Below are 19011 nucleotides of genomic sequence, written 5' to 3'. Positions count from 1 at the left end.
TACAGGAAGGATGGTCATGCACAACTGTTCAATGAGCAGGATTAGCACATTCGAATCTATTTACCTACAAAACTACTAGCAGAGTAATCCACTTCTAAATCTCTTCGTGAGTAATGAAGCAGACAGTGTTTAAAGCAGAGATCAGAGTGCCCGAAGAGAATTTCCATGGATGGCAAAGGCTGCTAGAGGCCAACAGGAAATACAAGAGAGGCAAAAGGAGAGAGATGACAAATATTCTTACACCTGAACGATAAAGACGAAGAAGAAAGAAGAACCAGACTTAATGGTGTAAATTAGCACCCCTGCTCTGAAATCTTAACTTTTTAACAAGACCGCTTTGTCAGAGCCATTCATCAGCGTGAACACACCAGGGCTTTGGCGACGGACCTGGAATCTATTTACCCACGATACTGGCAGGTTATCTGGATGAAAGCACAAAGCCAGAAAATTCAGGTCTTCTGCTGGGACTGCCATGTATGTCCCAGAAAATGTTCTTATGTGGCTCTTGTTTCAGTCTTGGGTCATTTACCCCAGGCTGGCCTGTATTGATCCCCTTTTTTCCCCTATTAAACTATTCCAGCCTCTGCTATTTACTTGGAATGAATATCACATTAAAATGGAAAATTGGACTTCGTCCAATTTAGCTTTAGCCAGCTGAAACAGTATCAATGGAAGAAAATGGTGCTGTAATTTTCTCGTCTGATAAAATGTGGCTAGAAATCCATGCAGAAAATATAGTAATATTCATTAAAATGAAGAATATGCTAGAGTGAATAGTAACAGTTTGCTTTTGAAAGCACTTGTTAAAATATCATTAGATGTTCAATAATGACTAAGATGATGTAACAGAGATGTAGAAACAGGGATGCTGAGCTTGATGGCTTTGAACTCTGAAGTGATCTCTTTCTTAGATTCCACTCTCAAATGTGACAATTACACAGGATAATTAAACAGTATCAAAGCTATCAATCTACCCTGAAATGCTGACTGAATTTCATCTTCAGCTGCACCAAGAAAACTACGTGCATCTGTGTGTGACAGTGCAGGTTTAGCCTAAGTTTAATCAGCATCTCTGAAAATGGAGGGAAAACACAGTTGAACTGTATGTGGGGCTCCTCACTTTCCAAATGAAAGCCGTCAGCTGTACACTTGAAAGAAGAAGAAGATTCATTACAGTAAACTCATAAGACATTTAAAAATTCACCTTTATATGAAAATGTGTGATAAAATAGATGAATAAATGGATATTCAATACTTAGGAGAATTAAGATAAACTGATAAACTTTGGAGCCAGCTTTGAAAAATACAATCCCGTAAATGTGTTCACAATCCTCTAAAAGGAAGCAAGTAGGACAAAGTGGGTAAGTGGGCCAACTCTGAGTCAGACAGACAGCAACTGAAGCCTGACTTTGCTGGGCTAACTGTGAGACACGGGGCAAAACACTTATCTTCTCTTGATTTCTTCACCTGTAAAATATGAATCATGATGATACCAACCGTGCCTAACTTCTGGGAGTTAATTCACGCAAACATTTAGAACAGTAACAGAGGCATGGCAAACAACTCAATAAATGTTAGACATGTTTTAAACCAAAAATCCCTATAAGATGAACTGGAATACAGAATAAAAGGTTGGAAAGAGAAACTCCAAGGGAAAAGCAGAAGCATGAGTCTCGGTGTTGTTAATTCTCCAGTGCTCATGAAAAGAGTGCACGTGTGTAATAGAAATGACCTACAGGAATATGCGAGGGCAAGGTACTAACTATTTCTATACATATGGTGGCCACGCGGCTCCAACCACAGAATTCCCCAGGAGGCACTGTTATCACTGCCACGGAGCAGCCTCAGGGAAAGCGAGAGTCCAGTGGCCTCAAGACAGTTCAATACCCAGAGACAGGGAGATAAGGAAGTGCTTTGCTGCAGTCAACCAGTAACTTTTCTGAGTTGATCATTTATCATGATGCACTTCTTCTGAAGTCTTAAAATGCCTCAGCCACATACTGTCCTAATTTCTTTAATATTTCTCTCCTTAGGAGTGTGGAGGTGGCTTCAAGGAGGCGAGAGCAAAACGCTAAGTAGGCAGAAAGTGAAATTGAAGTTGCTTAGTCATCTTCGACTCTTTGCGAAAGAGTCGCACTACCAGGCCCCACTGTCCATGGGATTTTCCAGGCAAAAGTACTAGAGTGGGTTGCCATTTCCTTCTCCAGGGGATCTTCCCAACCCAGGGATCGAATTCGGGTCTCCTGCATTTCAGACAGACGCTTTACCATCTGAACCACCAGGAAAGTAGGCAGAATCACAGACTTCTTGCCCTCCTTCTGTAAACTAGCTTGTGAAACCATCTTAATCGTTTTCAAATGCACAAGACCTCCTCTTTCCTGTGTATCACAATCATATATTAAAAGAACACATCACGTTCACAAACATTCTGTTCAAAAAGAACCTTCATAGTACTCTCACCATTATTCTTAGTTTAATGGAAAGCAACGCATGCTGTTTTTAATTTCATTTACTTCTTGAAGGAAAAATGATTACTTACTTTGCATCCCAGACGTGGTCACCTCGGTGGAAAATCACAAGATTATTCTGAGGGTCCACAGCCACCCCAGAAACCTGGCCTGGTAATAAGTACACCCCAGGCCAATCCAGTGCCTCTTCTACATGGAAATCTAAAAGAGAAACCGATACATTTAGTGTAAGAAAGAGTTAGTATAACTCCACAAAGATTCACAATGATTGTAAGAAGTTCATGCAGTTATGTCACTAGATGCAAAAAACAAACAAACAAACAAATACAAGCGTGCTCTACATAACACAGACCACATGCACGTGCCAAAGTGTAGCTTCCTGGGCGATGAATAAATAAGTGACTGTGAACCTGTTTGGGGACTAAATGTTCTTTTCCTGTTGATAAGATGCCTTATAAAACCAGCTTATCCTTCAGTCATTAAGGAGCAAATTTGGAGACTACCTTCTTCAAGATTCTTACTTTAAACTAGTATCTTTGGAAAATATGGTAATATGGAAAATATTATTTTAACACAAAGCCTTTAAATGAATAGCATTCTTGGGCAATAAGCCTGTGTATGTCTGTGTGTGTGTGCGCAGCTGTCTCTCTCTCTTATCTAACTTCTGTGTAAACTGTGGGTGTTCAATATATATTAGACCCTATAAGAAACCATCATTGATAATCCCTTGTACAGGAACTATGTAAGATACCAGTTTCATTTCGCCCAGCCTCAGTGTTCCTGTAACAATGGGAATGGAGAGATACTTTTTCATGGTTTATATTTCACTGTTTCCTAACATGAGAAAGGAAAAAATAACAGACACTCTATGACTGAATGATTTACCAATTACTCTCACTTCTGTTCAGAATGAACTTATACTTAAGAGAATATCTAAGTTCAATTGTGCTAATCCCTTTCATAAAAATGCTCATGAGTAAAGAGGTGTGAGGTACAGAGGAGCTCTACTAACAGGATAGAAAGTTAAGAAGATACTGTGAAATCCTCTGTATCAATGGCAACATTTCCTTCTCTCTGCAATGCGTCAGGAGAGAGGCTGAGAAGTAAAAAAGCAATTTGAGTCCCTTTCTCCTGCCCGTACACTGGAGGATGTGGCAACATGGAGTGATTCTCAAAGATGGACATTCAAGATTGGAGGAAGAAAGGGACACCCAGGGCTCATATAATCAGCTTCTGAAAACTTGAGAGGATGCCAGTGTGAGAATCAACACTTTAAAGTAATTCTCTAACTACAGGAAAAGGAAATAGTACCTTTCCACTCCAAATGTTCTTACCTTTGTAGGTTTAATTTTTTTAAATAAAAAATAACAAAATATATCACAATCAATACGATGACTAGAACAGTTTTGCCTATAATCTTTGGTGATACATCTTCAACAAATAACCCCTAAGTGTACTGTCTACGTAAGGTATTATGCTAGATTCTGGGAACACAAATACAGCATGGTATGGAGCCTGCAGGGTCTCATAGGATAAAATGAGGGGAAAAAAACCAGAAAGCAAATACGTATGACACAGTGTGGTGCAGGAATACAGGGAAAGGGCCCATCATCTTTTCTGAGGCTTGGCTGGGAGAGGGTAGGGATTCTCACTTAACGGTTTATCAAATTCAGAAGCGGGTAGTCAGAAAGATGAAAAGTGAGGATGTTTATAACTGCAGAATGTGTTTCACAATCTTTAAGTAATCTGTATATCTTTAAAGACATCTGTGTATGTCAGGTCGGGGTTTGGAAGTGAGAAGCAGGATTAAACAGACCCCAAGACCTAGTGTAAACTGGAAGATATATTGTCAAGCACAAGGAAGAGTATGGATTTAACAATGAAGGAGAGTAGCTCTACGCTGTGGTGTCTTGATCTATACTATGATTAATTCTGAGGTATGCTGCAAGTACTTTATTAATAGAAGTAAAGCCCAGAGCTTAAATATACTAGAGCACGTGAGAATATCATTCTTAATCATGTGTATTTTGCTGTCTTCCTGAGCTGGGGAGAAGGGGGCAGACTTACAGCTGGCATGCCTAAATTGGCACAGCAGTGGATATGAGTGGGGCTGTCTGGATGAATAGCACTAATCATCTACCACGCTTGTCACAGAAGGAGAAAAGGAAGCAAACTGCGGGGCCACCAATGGCTTTCAAGCACGGGGTGGCATGGATAAAAGTGTGTTTTTGAAAGTGAACTCAGGAAACAGGGTCTATGGATGATAATTAGAGATGTATAGATGGATTCCCCAAAGAAACTATTTTAAATCATTTTAAAGTGGCATGAATCTCAGGCCATACTTCATTCATTCTCATCTCAGTTACAGCTGGTTCTTTTGGTGGCCATTCTGCATGCAATCAGCAGCTCCTGAAGATTCTGGATCTTGAACCTTGAACCGCATAACAACTGAGATATTTAATTGCTTTCATCCGCTTCTCAGAGCCCAACACCACTTCAACTAGGTGAAATTTTGTGAGGGCAGAGATCCTGTCTTATTCACTGTTTTGTCACTAAGTCTTGCTCAGGGCCTGGCCCATGGTACTGGCCTAGGAAATGCACTAAACTGAACTCTATGCTCCTACTTGCTTATGTTGTCAACTAGCATTTAAACACCCTTAGCATCTTATAGCTCACCGGCACTACGTCTTTTTACCCCTAGCATTGTGCTGAAGACACCATGAAGAGACTCAATAAAAAAAAGTTAATTGGCTAATTATTTTCATTGATGGCAATCAACAAATGTCATGTTTCCTGGAACTTTTTTATCCAGTGGTCTACAACAAGGACTGGAAGCAAGACGCTCATGAAGATTTAGAGATGCTACTTCTGATAGAAAATATGCGCTGTCCTAAATAAATATACTGTTCTGGGTTCAAATGAGGATTTCATAAAATACATGAAATACTGTGTAAAGAACTTCAATCTAGCTGTGAATAATCCCATATTATCACTGACTTTAGATTGGTAAACTCTCAAAATCTGCAAAAAGCACTGACTGATAGGCTATTAACAACCTATTCTGTCACTTACAAGAATTCCTTTTGGTTGGAAACTTTCAAGATGAGAAAGCAGGATAGCTGTCTAGGGCACATTTATACACTTTTGGTAAAATTTCAAAACAGTAAAGGTGATACGTGAGGAAATACATGAGGGTTAGCAACGTGAGAAACTTGGCTCTTTCAGTACTGAGTCAGTGCAAAGGAAGAACTGTTTTGTGCATGGCAAGAACACTCAGAGAAATTATATTAAATTACTGTAAATTTAAATTTCATTACAAACATCACTGCACATTCATTAAGATTACCTAGCTAAGACCTCAAAACTTTCAGGACCTGAAAACCTAGGTCTCTGTGTTAATTACAAATTCCCAAACAGTTAAAGGAAAACTGAGTTCACGGTTTTTGCTGTGAACACTAGCTCTGTGAATTGATGTTTCTGCTTCCAGTGTCGTCATCTTTTTTCATTATTACGCAGTTAAAGGCTGTTCTCTTTAAGAGGAAGTGATCAAGAGTCAAAGCGGTCATGGAGGACTAGTGGTGTATGCATATGGAATGAATATTAATGCTTTCACAAGCCCTGCCCATCTTTACAAGAGAATTATAGGACGCTCAGACAGAACCCCAGGTTATTTTCTGTATTTATAAAAGAACGATAGGCTTGGGCTAGACTCTGACCATCAATAGCAAGGGTGATTATTTTCTAACCTTCAGAAATATTTCAAATCCTTATTAAAAACTGTCTGATAAAATGTATTTGGGTTCTAAATTAAACTTGACATTTTCAAGCATGGAAAAGTTAGAAATTCGAGTTCAGATTCCTCTTAGACTTTACTTAAGAAGTAATTCATTAGCATATATGACTTATGTTGTAAACTGACAGTCCTAATTTGAAAATTAAATACAGATTTCTTACATATGACCTTGGGCAAGCCATTCCCAACTCCAAGTGTCAGCTGCGCTAAATTCAGATGTCAAATGATAGGGTTATTTCAGAAGAATCCCTGCATTCATTATAAATAAAGGTAAATGGACAGCCTCATATTCTACCATATATTTTTAAAAAGTTACTTTCAGAAAAAATTTAACATTAAAACTAAAACTGTATCAATAAATCACTAAGCAGATTAATGAATTATGTCTTCCCCAGAAAGATTAATGTTAGCAATCAATGCTGCTTTCATATGAAATTATTAACAAGCATTTAAAAGGGCATTCCTTTATCTGTGTACATAGGACTAACAGAATTAGACAAAAAAATTTGAGGAAAAAATATAATGTCAAACCTAGGGTATGACTTAACTTTACTGTAACAAGGCTCTTTATATTTAATCTTGAGAAGCTCCTATAGAAATCAGTAGATTTCAACAAGAACAAAATAAAATTGTTGCTTTTTCTACACGAGTAGATTTGCTTTTAGTGATGAAAAGATGCCTTATTTTGGTCAGGGATTGTTATTCATCCGAAGTGCCAACAGTAACTATAATTAACTAAGACTATAAGAGAAATATTTATACTTAAGTGAGAAAGAAAACCAGATTAATTATAATGTCTTATTTAGTGGGAGGGAAGTGAGTAAGAGAGTTAAGACATAGCCAGAGGCTCAGAAGTGTTAGCAGACTTCCTTTTCTTTTAAAAATTTAACTGCAAGTGAATCTTCACCTTAGTCAAATTGTTTGGATATTGATTGAGAAAGTATGACCAAAGGCAATCTACACCTAGCGTTATTACAACTGTAGATAAGATGATGGGAAGGTTGGAAAAAAACAGCCTATCTATCTGTCTATTATTTTATTGTGAGACAGAGTAATAAAGTAATTAAAAACCAAGACTGAGCAAATCTGCCTGGGTCTGAATGCTGGTTGACTGAACTGTGGCATTTTGGATACACGGCATGTATCCTTTCTATGCTTCTATAAATGGGTTTCTTCCTCTATAAATGATTTTGTCATAGATTTTTGTTTTCATTATTCTCCTCTCCTCCAGAAATGAAAATTCAGCCTAGTGAATGCTTTATTTAACCCTGGGAATTCTATAAGACTTGAACCTAGAGCCAGCATGACTGAAATATGTTAAAAGTATGGCTTCTGAGTCAAGAAAAAGTTGTCCATAGAAATTAAGTAAAATTTAAATGCACCATAACAATATTTAAAGACTGCACATTCTCTCATCTTGTGGGAGGTATCACACAAATGCAGATGTATTTTCTGATGTCCAAAGGTGTACAACATATGTCAAATCAGGCTTCCATATGCTAGCAAATAGTAGTCCAATTAAATTCAACAGGAAGAGAATAGCTATCAGTAGTTTTAAATTTAGTTTTCAAAGAGTCTAGTTTCCAGAAGGCAACCAGAAAAGAGACTATGATTTTCTTTCTTCTCTATGAATGCTGTCTTAATACAGACATCAAACTAATGGAAGAAACCAAAGTATACTAAAAAGGAGTGTATCTGCTTCCCAATTTACTAGGTTGCACACTGTCACACTGTATATCATATATTACAGGAAAACATAAAGGCAGATCAATGTAAGTGACCAGTAAGTTGAAGAGCCACAAATTCTCACTATGATAGAACACTGCTAAGTTACATTTTGTTAATCAACTTAGAGTGTCAATTTTTGCAGCTTTCCTACATATTGTTAAGAAAATTCTCTCATGGATGCTGCTTAAGCTAAAATAATTAATATTCAGTTCTACTACTTTGGTGTTTAAATTTTTGAAATCTTACTCCAACATGACACTAATGATAGCAAGTATAATAATAATTACTGTTAACTTATACCACTTATTGCTTTCTTCAATTAAAGTCAGATATTACATTGTGCTATAGTAAACAGTGAAAGAAAACTGAAAAGATTTTTAGAAATAGCTTACCTAAATGTGGCCTTTGCTATTTTGCATTTAATTTTATAAAAATTTGGAATCAGAGTAGTGAAATAACACTAAAATAAATCATTCAGAAAGGAAATACATGCACATTTTCTTCCTATAACTAGAATTTGTATTGTATGTTTCTCTAACTCATTGCTTTATTTCAGTGACATTCGCCCACATCCTTAAAATGAAAGGAAACTTGGAGAAATATTTTTCTTCTAGGCACTCGAAAGGAGTGCCATTTTCACCACCTCGAAAGGAATGTGGAGACTTGGCCAGTAACTGTATTTTGAGTGTTTTAAGTATTTCTTTCTTAGAAAAACTTAGTAGGTCTTAGGAATATAATTCCTTAAGTCAAATTATGATTTTCACACTGACACTTAGGGTGTCTATAAATGATCATGGTATTATTTCAAACTGAAGAGTAACAAAGGCAAGTCATAGACAACTAGAAACTAAATTTTTGGTAGTGGGCACACTGTAGGGTATACAGAGGTAGAAATATAAGGCTGCATACATGAGACATATAATGTTATAAACCAATGTCACCTCAGTAAAAACGTTTAGAAAAGGTAAGTCATGAAATAAAGCATGCTGGAACTCTAACATTTCAAACTTGAACAGAATTGTATTCTCACCAAAGAAGCCCTTTTATATTTACGCATTGTTCGGGTTACAATTTACTGTACTTAATACAGAGGTTCAGACAGACAATCCAGTCTGTCTATGAAATAGATAAGGGCATCATAAACTGCAGACTCCTAGACCCTGTGCTCAGAGATATTAACTCAGTTGTTCTTCAGGAGGATTCAGAAGTCTAGATTTTTCATAACCATCCTAGGTGATTCTGATGCAAGGGGAGGTTCAGCGGCCACCTCTTTGGAAACAGTTTCATTAGGTAAATTTAGAAGGAGTTAGAGCAGGGCTGACCCTATTTAAATATGAAGAGGTTAAAAATCTGGGTTCCAGTTAACACCTCATAGAGACTATTAGGCTAGTTCTAATGGACAATGCTTGAAACTTGTGTGTGAGAAAACGGCACTGCATGCTAATTTGTTTTTCAATTATAAATAAAAATCAGTTGGGTGTTGAATAATTTATGGCTTCCTGCAAAGCTGTATTTGAAAACATCATGCTGGCAGCCTGTGCCATTCCAGCCCACGGATGGACCGCTGCCATGCACGCACACCCGTTACTTTTCTGGAGATTATCTCCACATGCTGTATGATCTGGCTTTCCACATTAGCAAGTAACATGAAACATGATCAATATCACAGAAGCCACAACACAATTAGAGACAAAGATGAGGCATCCATAGCTTGCTGGCACAGAAACCTGAAGGGAATAAGGTATTGTCCTCTAATTACAGAAGCCAATCCTGGTTAGAAGATGAATCTGATAGTTACTGACTTGCTGGAGGTCCCTTCAGATATAACCATTCAGCTTTCCAATTAAGATGATAATTGATAATGGAACTTAAGAAATCAAAGTCATAAAAAGGGTTACATTTTACAAGTCAATTGGATGAGAATGTTGGAAGTGTAAGATTCCTCTGAGAGGAATTAAATTACCTTAAAGGAAGGTGGTGTATAACCATTTCACACACTGGAACTTTATGTATTAGGTTTGAAATTTTGGTTCATTCCCAATGTTGAGGTGGTTAAGGATTGGTTCTCCTGAATTCCATATGCCGCCCTTCCCCATATGATCCAGAGAGTTTGGGTCCTGGTAATTCTGGCTCATCAACTGAGCTGAAATGGAATGTACGTAGGATTGGACCAAAACAAAGACTCGAACAAAAGTGATATCTGATAATCCAAATAGAATCATGTTTTTCTAATGGTAAGTTCCTTTTCATTGGTGAGTTTTCTCACCGATTAATTTTTATTCCCTTCAGATTTTGCTAATGTGGATCGTAGTATCTCACATTGTATTCTTTAAAAGAAGCACCTAAACGCACCTCCTGTGTGTTCTGGTTCCCAGGTGCCTTCACCAGGTAGGGGCTGCTGTAATGACAGAACTCTGCTCTCTGCAGGCCTCAAGGTAGATACTAGTCTGTGAAATTTGTGAATTCTGTCTCTGACAAGAATAGCATTGCCCCTCTCATGTTCTGCACTCTCTCTGGAATCGGACCGACCAAGATCCTTCTTTTGGACTACGTTTGCAATCTCAGCTACCAGGTCAGACTCTGATTCTGCCTTTTCTGTAGGATTATATTTATGCACATGAACAACATCTTCCCTTTCTCCTAGCAGCTTGGAAAGTAGTGAATAGAAATCACCTGTGGAAAAAAGAGAAGAGAGAAGGGGTGGGGAGTTGATAAGACTTCAAAATTTATAAAATGTTGTGCCTTAAAAATATCATCTCTTGATTCCTGATGATAAGTGAGAGAGAAGGTTGCTCTCAGATGTTGAAGCATGGGGAGAAAAAAAAAATGATTTTCCAGAACAATGAAAAAATAATAATGCTTCACATTTCATTTCATAAACCACCCATTTGCTTCTGTTATCTCAGCAGCCAATAACACTAAATAACCTCTATTAGCAAATAGCAGAAATAAAATCATGCATATGTGACTACATGGCATGTTTCAATAATGGTTTTCACAAGGCTGTTGGATTGATTTAAAAGTCAGAATTCATCAGTTTTTCAAAATAAAATCTTATCACAGTTACCTCAGAAAACAGGCAAACCCTTTGAAGTTGTCTTTAAAAGCCTCTTAAAGCATAATATACAAAAATAAAATGTATATTTTTGAGCAGGTGCTATGAAACACAAAAAATATAACATCCACTTGGCAACTGGAAAACCAATGTTTTATTATCATTTTCTTAGCTGTGTTGCTGCTGTTCTAAGTAGCTCCAGTTGTCCATTTTAAACAAGAAATGAACAAATTCCTGTAAATAATTTTGTGACTAAAGAATATTTTTCAATCAGTTTCTAGCAAAAGAGAAGATTTTTAACAAACTAGTATCATTGGAATGATTCATCACTGCAATGTTATTTCATGTCTTCCTGTACTAAGAGGTCAATGTGGATATGATAATATAGCTTCATGAAAACAAATTATTTATAAAATATTATGACAGATTCAAAATACAACTATGAAAGGTTCATGAAGCATTTTAATCTTCATAATTTACAATTATGGCTTCAAGTCCATTCAATCCATTCAGTCAATTGTGTGAACAGGAAACACTTATATTTTCAATGAAATCATAAAGCTGCTTTTCTAACCCAAAACCCAAGATAACCCACAGTTTTTCCTTTTCCTCACCCTATGTTAAGTACTGTTAATGAAACTTATAATTGTGGAGTCCTTTTGCTTAAGCTTTAATTACATTTATAGCACGATCAGATAACATTTATCAAATCTTTTCTATGATTATCAGAAAACAAAAATAATAACTGGTTTAACCAGGATACATTCTACTAAAGAATATATTATTAAAATACATTGGTGCATATTTGCAAATAATCTTGGTTTAATGATTCAAAGTAGGCTTTCAATTCTTGCTCATGAAAGCAACTTCTCCCAGGTGAGATCTTCAATCAGAAAATAATTACCACGTATTAGGACCAATATCAGTAAAACGAACAAAGCAAATCACAATGCACCTGATTGTGGTAGGCCACAGTGGCATTCTGCCTCACAGAAAAGAAATAAATCTATCACTGAGAAATTCTCCTGCCCCACACACTAAATATAAATAGCTCAATATGCTATTGTGCAATGAAACATTTTATATAGCGACTAAAAACAAGATGATTTCAGGGACTGATAAAGAACACAATTTTAAAACCTGAATCCATGACATTAGGCTAACGTTGACGAAGGAACACAGGCTTAGAATTAGGCATGGTTATTCAGGTTTGTCAGCAAAAATCTAAAAGCTGTGATAAAATACCAAATGCAGAGCACTTGGTTCCTTTGGAATGGTCATTTACAATGATCAGTGGGTTAGGAAAACAAAAAGTTAGCAATGTAATATAGGCTTGGCTGCACACAAATGCACTGGCCTTGTGACGACACTGCTTCAGCAACTCACTTCTAGAGATTACATGCAGGAGACCACTAGATGGCTATCTCCTACACTCATACATAGACCAGGAAGGTGTTCCCCCCGCCCCCCTCCCCCCAGCCTTTTTCTCTTCTGGTGTCTGAAATATATGAAATCTGGAATTGCTAACCATTTTTCTTAGTCATATTAAGATTCTGACTTATGAAATCTATCTAACCTTGAGTACAACGGATGGAACAGACTATAAATGGAGAACATTGCATGGTCTCTACCCCAGTGTCATCTCTCAATATTCTCTTTTTTTTTTTCTCAGTTTATATTATAGCCACATTGGACTTTACTTGCTTGAATGTCAACTCTGAGAAGATGCTGTTTCTCCTTCCCAGACATTTTCTCTCCCCAGGGCCTCAACCTTCAGACGTTCCTTAGGCGTCCCTTGTATGCAAGAAGCCTGCCTGGACAGCGAGATCAGGGGTTGCTGCTATGCGTAGCCACAGCTCTCTGCTCTTGTTCTGTATTGTTGTTACTCAGGGTCTGGTCTGCGTTTCACACTAGTGTTCGAATCCAACCCCTGACACTTAATAGCTACTCTGTGCCTTTAAGCCAGTTACTTAACCTTTACAAATAGAAAACAACAGCTACCTTTAAAATGGTTTTGTGGATTTAACAAAGATAGTTAATGTAAAAGGCCCAGTCCAGTGGATATCATAAAGTAGATATCACTAAACTGTAGTTATTATAATTATTAATGACAAAGATATAAACTCCAGTTACAACATGCATCTGCTTCAATCTACGGTTTACCGAAAATTTTAAAGAATCAGTTCCATTTCTTATTGAAGTACTGGGACTGTCGTATGGAAAAGAGTCCCCTGTTACGTTTACAGCCTCTGTTTTCTCAACAAGTCATCAAGGCTACATTCATCATTTGCTTCCTGATTTTGCCAAAAAAGGTTGTATCTGTTCTTTCTTTTGCTTCTCAGTCTATTTCTGGAGAAAGAACCATCCCCACTCCAGTGTTCCGGGTACCAGCCCTCTCTGAGCCTTTGAGAGCCTTTCCTATCTGCTCTTTCTTTCCTTCTCTGACACAACTTCTCTGCCAAAGATCTGGCTCAGGCTATAGACACACACACTCCATGTGTGTTTATCTCGCGTGGTCACGGAGGTGAGAAGAGACCTGTTTTGACACACTATGTCTTTCAAGTTTTTCCATTTTCCCTCTTTCTGCAACAAGTTCGAGCACCATCAGCAAGACCTTTCTGTGATAATGGAAACAGTCTTTACCTGTGCTATAGGATAGCTCCTAGACGCAAGGGGCAATGGAGTGCTTGTAATGCAGCTAATACGACTGAATTGAGAGTTGTTGTGTCCAACTCTTTGCAACCCCATGGACTATAGAGTCCGTGGAATTCTCCAGGCCAGAACACAGGAGAGGGAAGCCCTTCCCTTCCCCAGGGGATCTTCCCAACCCAGGGATTGAACCCAGGTCTCCGGCATTGCAGGCAGATTCTTTACCAGAGGAGTCACTAGGGAAGCCCAAGAATACTGCAGTGGGTAGCCTTTCCCTTCTCCAGGGGATTTTCCAACCCAGGAATCAAACTGGGGTCTCCTGCATTGCAGGCGCATTCTTTACCAACTGAGCTACCAGGGAAGCCTTAAGTTTTGTTTGCCTACTTTAAATTCACTTATATTCAGATTTCAATCACCACACGTGGTTAGCGTCTACCATATTGGACAGTGTGGGATGATGCGCTGCTTCATTCTTCCTCACGTCCTCTTTCTTCCTAAACTGAAGGTATCTGCTTCCACTCCCTACTTCACTCCTGTATGGCAAGAATCACCCAAGAGCTCCTAGTTGCTGAAGCCAACAGACTCTCCATCCTGACCTACTGGTGGCACGTAGCACTTTTAAAGTCCCTTCAGAAATTCTCCTTCTAGTATGTTCTTTCCAGGTCTTCACCTGTCATCTTTGCTTCCTCTTATTTTGCCCAACATATGGAAACACTGGTGTTTTCTACCCTGGACATACTTCTGCTTTACTGACTACACCAAAGCCTTTGACTGTGTGGATCACAACAAATTGTGGAAAATTCTTCAAGAGAAGGGAATACCAGACCACCTGACCTGCCTCCTGAGAAATCTCTATCCAGGTCAAGAAGCAACAGTTAGAACTGGACATGGAACAACAGACTGATTCCAAATCAGGAAAGGAGTGCATCAAGGCTGTATATTGTCACCTTGTTTATTTAACTTATATGCAGAGTACATCATGCAAAATGCCGGGCTGGATGAAGCACAGACTGGAATCAAGATTGCCGGGAGAAATATCAATAACCTCAGATATGCAGATGACACCACCCTTATGGCAGAAAGTGAAGAAGCACTAAAGACTCTCTTGATGAAAGTGAAAGAGGAAAGTGAAAAAGCTGGCTTAAAACTCAACATTTGAAAAACTAAGATCATGGCATCCGGTCCCATCACGCCATGGCAAATAGATGGGGAAACAATGGAAACAGTGACAGACTTTATTTTCTTAGGCTCCAAAATCACTGCAGATGGTGACTGCAGCCATGAAATTAAGAGACACTTGCTCCTTGGAAAAAAAGCTATGACTAAACTAGACAGCATATTAAAAAGCAGAGACATTACTTTGCCAACAAAGGTCTGTATGTTTTTTCCATAAGCTGTGGTTTTTCCCATAGTCACGTGTGGATGTGAGAGTTGAACTATAAAGAAAGCTGAGTGCTGAAAAATAGATGCTTTTGAGCTGTGGTGTTGGAGAAGACTCTTGAGAGTCTCTTGGACTGCAAGGAGATCCAACCAGTCAATCATAAAGGAAATCAATTCTGAATGTTCACTGGAAGGACTGATGCTGAAGCTGAGGCTCCAATACTTTGGCCATCTGATGTGAAAAGCTGACTCATTTGAAAAGACCCTCATGCTGGGAAAGATTGAAGGCAGGAGTAGAAGGGGATGAAAGAGGATGAGATTGGATGGCATCACCGACTCTATGGACAGGAGTTTGAGTAAACTCCAGGAGTTGGTGATAGACAGGGAGGCCTGGCGTGCTGCAGTCTACGGGGTCGCAAAGAGTCGGACACGATCGAGCAACTGAACTGAACTGAAGACCTCTTTCTGTTAAGTAGTCTCAGATACTCACAAAGCTTAAGCTGCTACATTTGACAAATGACTCTGAAATCTGAAGATTTCCTAGTACCGAGATCCTAGTAGTATATAAAATTGTCATCTGGAAATTTCCACTTGGATTGAATATCCACTTCAATGTGACTTTGAACTCAACAGGACCAAACCAGAGCTCTTCCTCTTCTTCCCATACTTAACATTTTTAAAAAATAGTGTCTCAGTATTAAACCATGTTTTAGCACAATCAATCCAGAAAACTAGATTCATTCTTCTCTCACCAGTGAATCACGAAGTCATTTGATTCACTGATGCTGTATGTCAACATCACCTTTTCCCTCCCTACCACAATTACTCATCTGAGATGCTTATCACCCTGTAACTGTCATGTTGAAAGACTCTACCCTTTATTCTTCAGGGCAAATCCTCAAGCCTGCCTTTGACAGAAAAATCTGTTTGGACTTGGTATTAAAAATGCTCTATGTTTGTGCAAATGACTTGTGATTGAAGGTAGCCTGCCTCCCCTCGATAATCCCTGGGTATGAACCCTTTTCCTCAGCTCTGTCAACCAATGTGTTCCAGGACACTATTTCCTAACTCTACTCTGGGTCCCGCTGCTAAGGGGACCATATAATTTAATTTCCAACTGGGACACATTTGGGAAAGAAAGGGGTGTTATTAATATTTATTCTAGCCATAAACTGGTCCTAGAAAAACTGGGATGTATAATTACCCTACTTACTCCTGACAGAGATAACATATGAGGAAGTACTTAATAAACTGCAAAAGACAGTAATAGTAATAACAGCTAATATTTTTTGAGAGCTTAGCATGACCAGGTCACTTTACTGGGTACTTCATACTACAGAATACATTTAGCCTCCATGAAGTACTCATTTCAGATGAGGAAACCAATGGCACGGTACTAAGGCGCACTGCTGTAGGATGCTGAACTGGGCTTTGAAGGAGACAGCCTGGCCGAGGGGCCTGCTTTTTAAGGGTACTGGATCCAGGTTCCCCTATCTGATCTGTAGCAGCCAAAACTCTTCTCTGTGAATTCACCTCAGACCTGTCAATCCTACCATATTAATCTGTTTCTTTCTAAAGTAGTAGTCTTCTGAGAACAGGTGCTCAAGATTTATTCTCTAATTGAGGAAGTTAATTTTCTGTCCTATCCTACCTTGTCTTTTTCTTACAACTGTATAAGACTCTAATAAATTAATCAATACATACATATACTACAGTGATTTGCACAATGCTGGCTTCAAGAATAATGACTGGTTTTTGGTTTCAGAAAGTATGAGTTTTCTATTTTTATTCTTTTTAATAATTTTCACTTACCACTGGCAATATACCTTACATGTATAATAAAATTCTCTAAGGTATTCTAAAACACTTTTTTGTACATTTAAATTATCTGAGAAGGGACAAGTGGCAAGCTACAAATACGATTTTATATTAAAAAAAAACCCCTCTCATTTCTTATTCATTATCATATTTCCAGTGGTTAGTACTGTTCCCATCACAGCAGATATTCAATAAATGATTCTGGAATGAATAATGTTTTAAAAATGCCACTCTCGGCTACTGCATTAGTAAAGATAAAAAATACTTCCTCGATGATTTTTGACTGCAGTGAGTTCCATTTCCTTCTTCTCCTCACTTCAAACTTTGATTCTTATCTTAAGAAACGCAGAAATGCCCTAGGTCTTTCAGTCCTTTGGCTAAGTGGGTTTGGTATTTGGGAAACACAAGAGAAGGAGCAGCTAATGCGTCAGGAAACTATGCAGCACAATGCAAGGAAATCTAAAGCACTGCCAGGTAAACTCCAAGTCTGTTAGCTGTTTGCTCGCATTAACTCTTTCACAGCTCAACAGACATTCTTCTATTTAGTTGGGACCACTCACTATTCCCTTCCACCACTATGGAAACTTCTCTGGTTTACTTTGAGAAATACGGTGAGATCAAAGTAAACGAGAGGGAAACATCCTTTTTAAAACTACCCCATACTTAAAAAAATATTTTAAGATGATTGGATTAAAAATAAGTGCCCCTACTTTTAGACACATGGAATCTTAATTCTGGCAGGCATTTGATTATTTTTAAAATGATCAAGAATCTCTTGGTAATCTTTCAGAATATAAACTCCCATTTTCCACAGAAATCACTAGTACTTCATTACCTAAAACAAACAGTTCTTGTTTCTGCTTATTGCTCTGTGATTTCTATGGTACATGGAGAATACATAGGATATTCATTAGCAATTTAACAAAATATGCCAAGTAACTAAGCTAATGAGATTATAACAATGCAACAACAACTGTAATAACAGGGATACAAGGAATGATAAATAAAAGCATTTCTTTTTAGAGTTTCATATCTTGGTTTATGACTCAGGCAGAGCTGACACTTTCCCTTCTGGTTAAAGGTGATTTGGCTTACTGACTGTTTACTTATTACTAACCCACAGATAGTGATTGCAGCCATGAAATTAAAAGACGCTTACTCCTTGGAAGGAAAGTTATGACCAAACTAGACAGCATAGTAAAAAGCAGAAACATTACTTTGTCAACAAAGGTCCATCGAGTCAAGGCTATGGTTTTTCCAGTGGTCATGTATGGATGCGAGAGTTGGACTATAAAGAAAGCCGAGCACCGAAGAACTGATGCTTTTGAACTGTGGTGTTGGAGAAGACTCTTGAGGGTCCCTTGGACTGCAAGGAGATCCAACCTGTCCATCCTAAAGGAAATCAGTCCTGGGTGTTCATTGGAAGGATTGATGTTGAAGCTGAAACTCCAATGCTTTGGCCACCTGATGTGAAGAGCTGACTCATTGGAAAAGACCCTGATGCTGAAGGGATTGGGGGCAGGAGGAGAAGGGGACGACAGAGGATGAGATGGTTGGATGGTATCACCGACTCAATGGACATGGGTTTGGGTGGACTCTGGGAGTTGGTGATAGACAGGGAGGCCTGGTGTGCTGTGGTTCATGGGGTCGCAGAGAGTCGGACACGACTGAGCGACTGAACTGAACCCACAATATCTGTCCTCCTAGCCTCAGAGACATAAAACACAAGATCACGGCAACTAGCTCAAGGATCACAGGTGAAGTCAACTTTATTACATTTTCCTTCTATAGGATTCATCTGATTGTGAAACGATCAGAAGCAGAAAGGGGCTTTTTACCTTGTTTTTGTTTTTTTAGGAAAATAAGACAAATATAAAAAAAGAAGTTAGGAGATGACTTTTGTGATCGCCATACACACTGATCTATGTTGGAAACGCCAACTAGGTTACAAACGATCATCCACATCTGCTTATTCTGTTATTAGGAAACCAACGCAAAAGAGCATCCGCTCAGCTTTCCAGAGCCTTGGGGGGTATTTAAAATTGCGTTTGATAGATGAGTTCAATAAATAAAAATTTGTGAGCTGCTCATATATCATAACAAACCAATAAATTTTTAGT

At 38.3% G+C, this 19011-nt stretch overlaps 1 protein-coding gene across 13 annotated transcripts in view; it reads right to left on the bottom strand.

The window, feature by feature from the left end:
• Nucleotides 1-19011, bottom strand: part of PAM (peptidylglycine alpha-amidating monooxygenase) — a 173311-nt gene that overhangs the window by 43394 nt on the left and 110906 nt on the right. For 6 of the 13 annotated variants that reach the window (XM_068980032.1, XM_068980033.1, XM_068980034.1 and 3 more), the window contains exons 14-15: nt 10342-10662; nt 2540-2669 (exon numbers count right to left, since the gene is read on the bottom strand). In XM_068980032.1, coding sequence (XP_068836133.1) covers nt 2540-2669; nt 10342-10662 — 451 coding nt within the window. Of the gene's footprint in view, nt 1-2539; nt 2670-6684; nt 6725-10341; nt 10663-19011 lie in introns of all 13 variants that reach the window. The other 7 variants (XM_068980039.1, XM_068980040.1, XM_068980035.1 and 4 more) reach the window with 2 other exon arrangements.

The sequence above is a fragment of the Capricornis sumatraensis genome, chromosome 9 (genome assembly GCF_032405125.1).
Source record: "Capricornis sumatraensis isolate serow.1 chromosome 9, serow.2, whole genome shotgun sequence".
Taxonomy (NCBI): domain Eukaryota; kingdom Metazoa; phylum Chordata; class Mammalia; order Artiodactyla; family Bovidae; genus Capricornis; species Capricornis sumatraensis.
The sequence above is the reverse complement of the archived record's forward strand: the minus strand, read 5'-3'. Positions and strand labels throughout refer to the sequence as shown.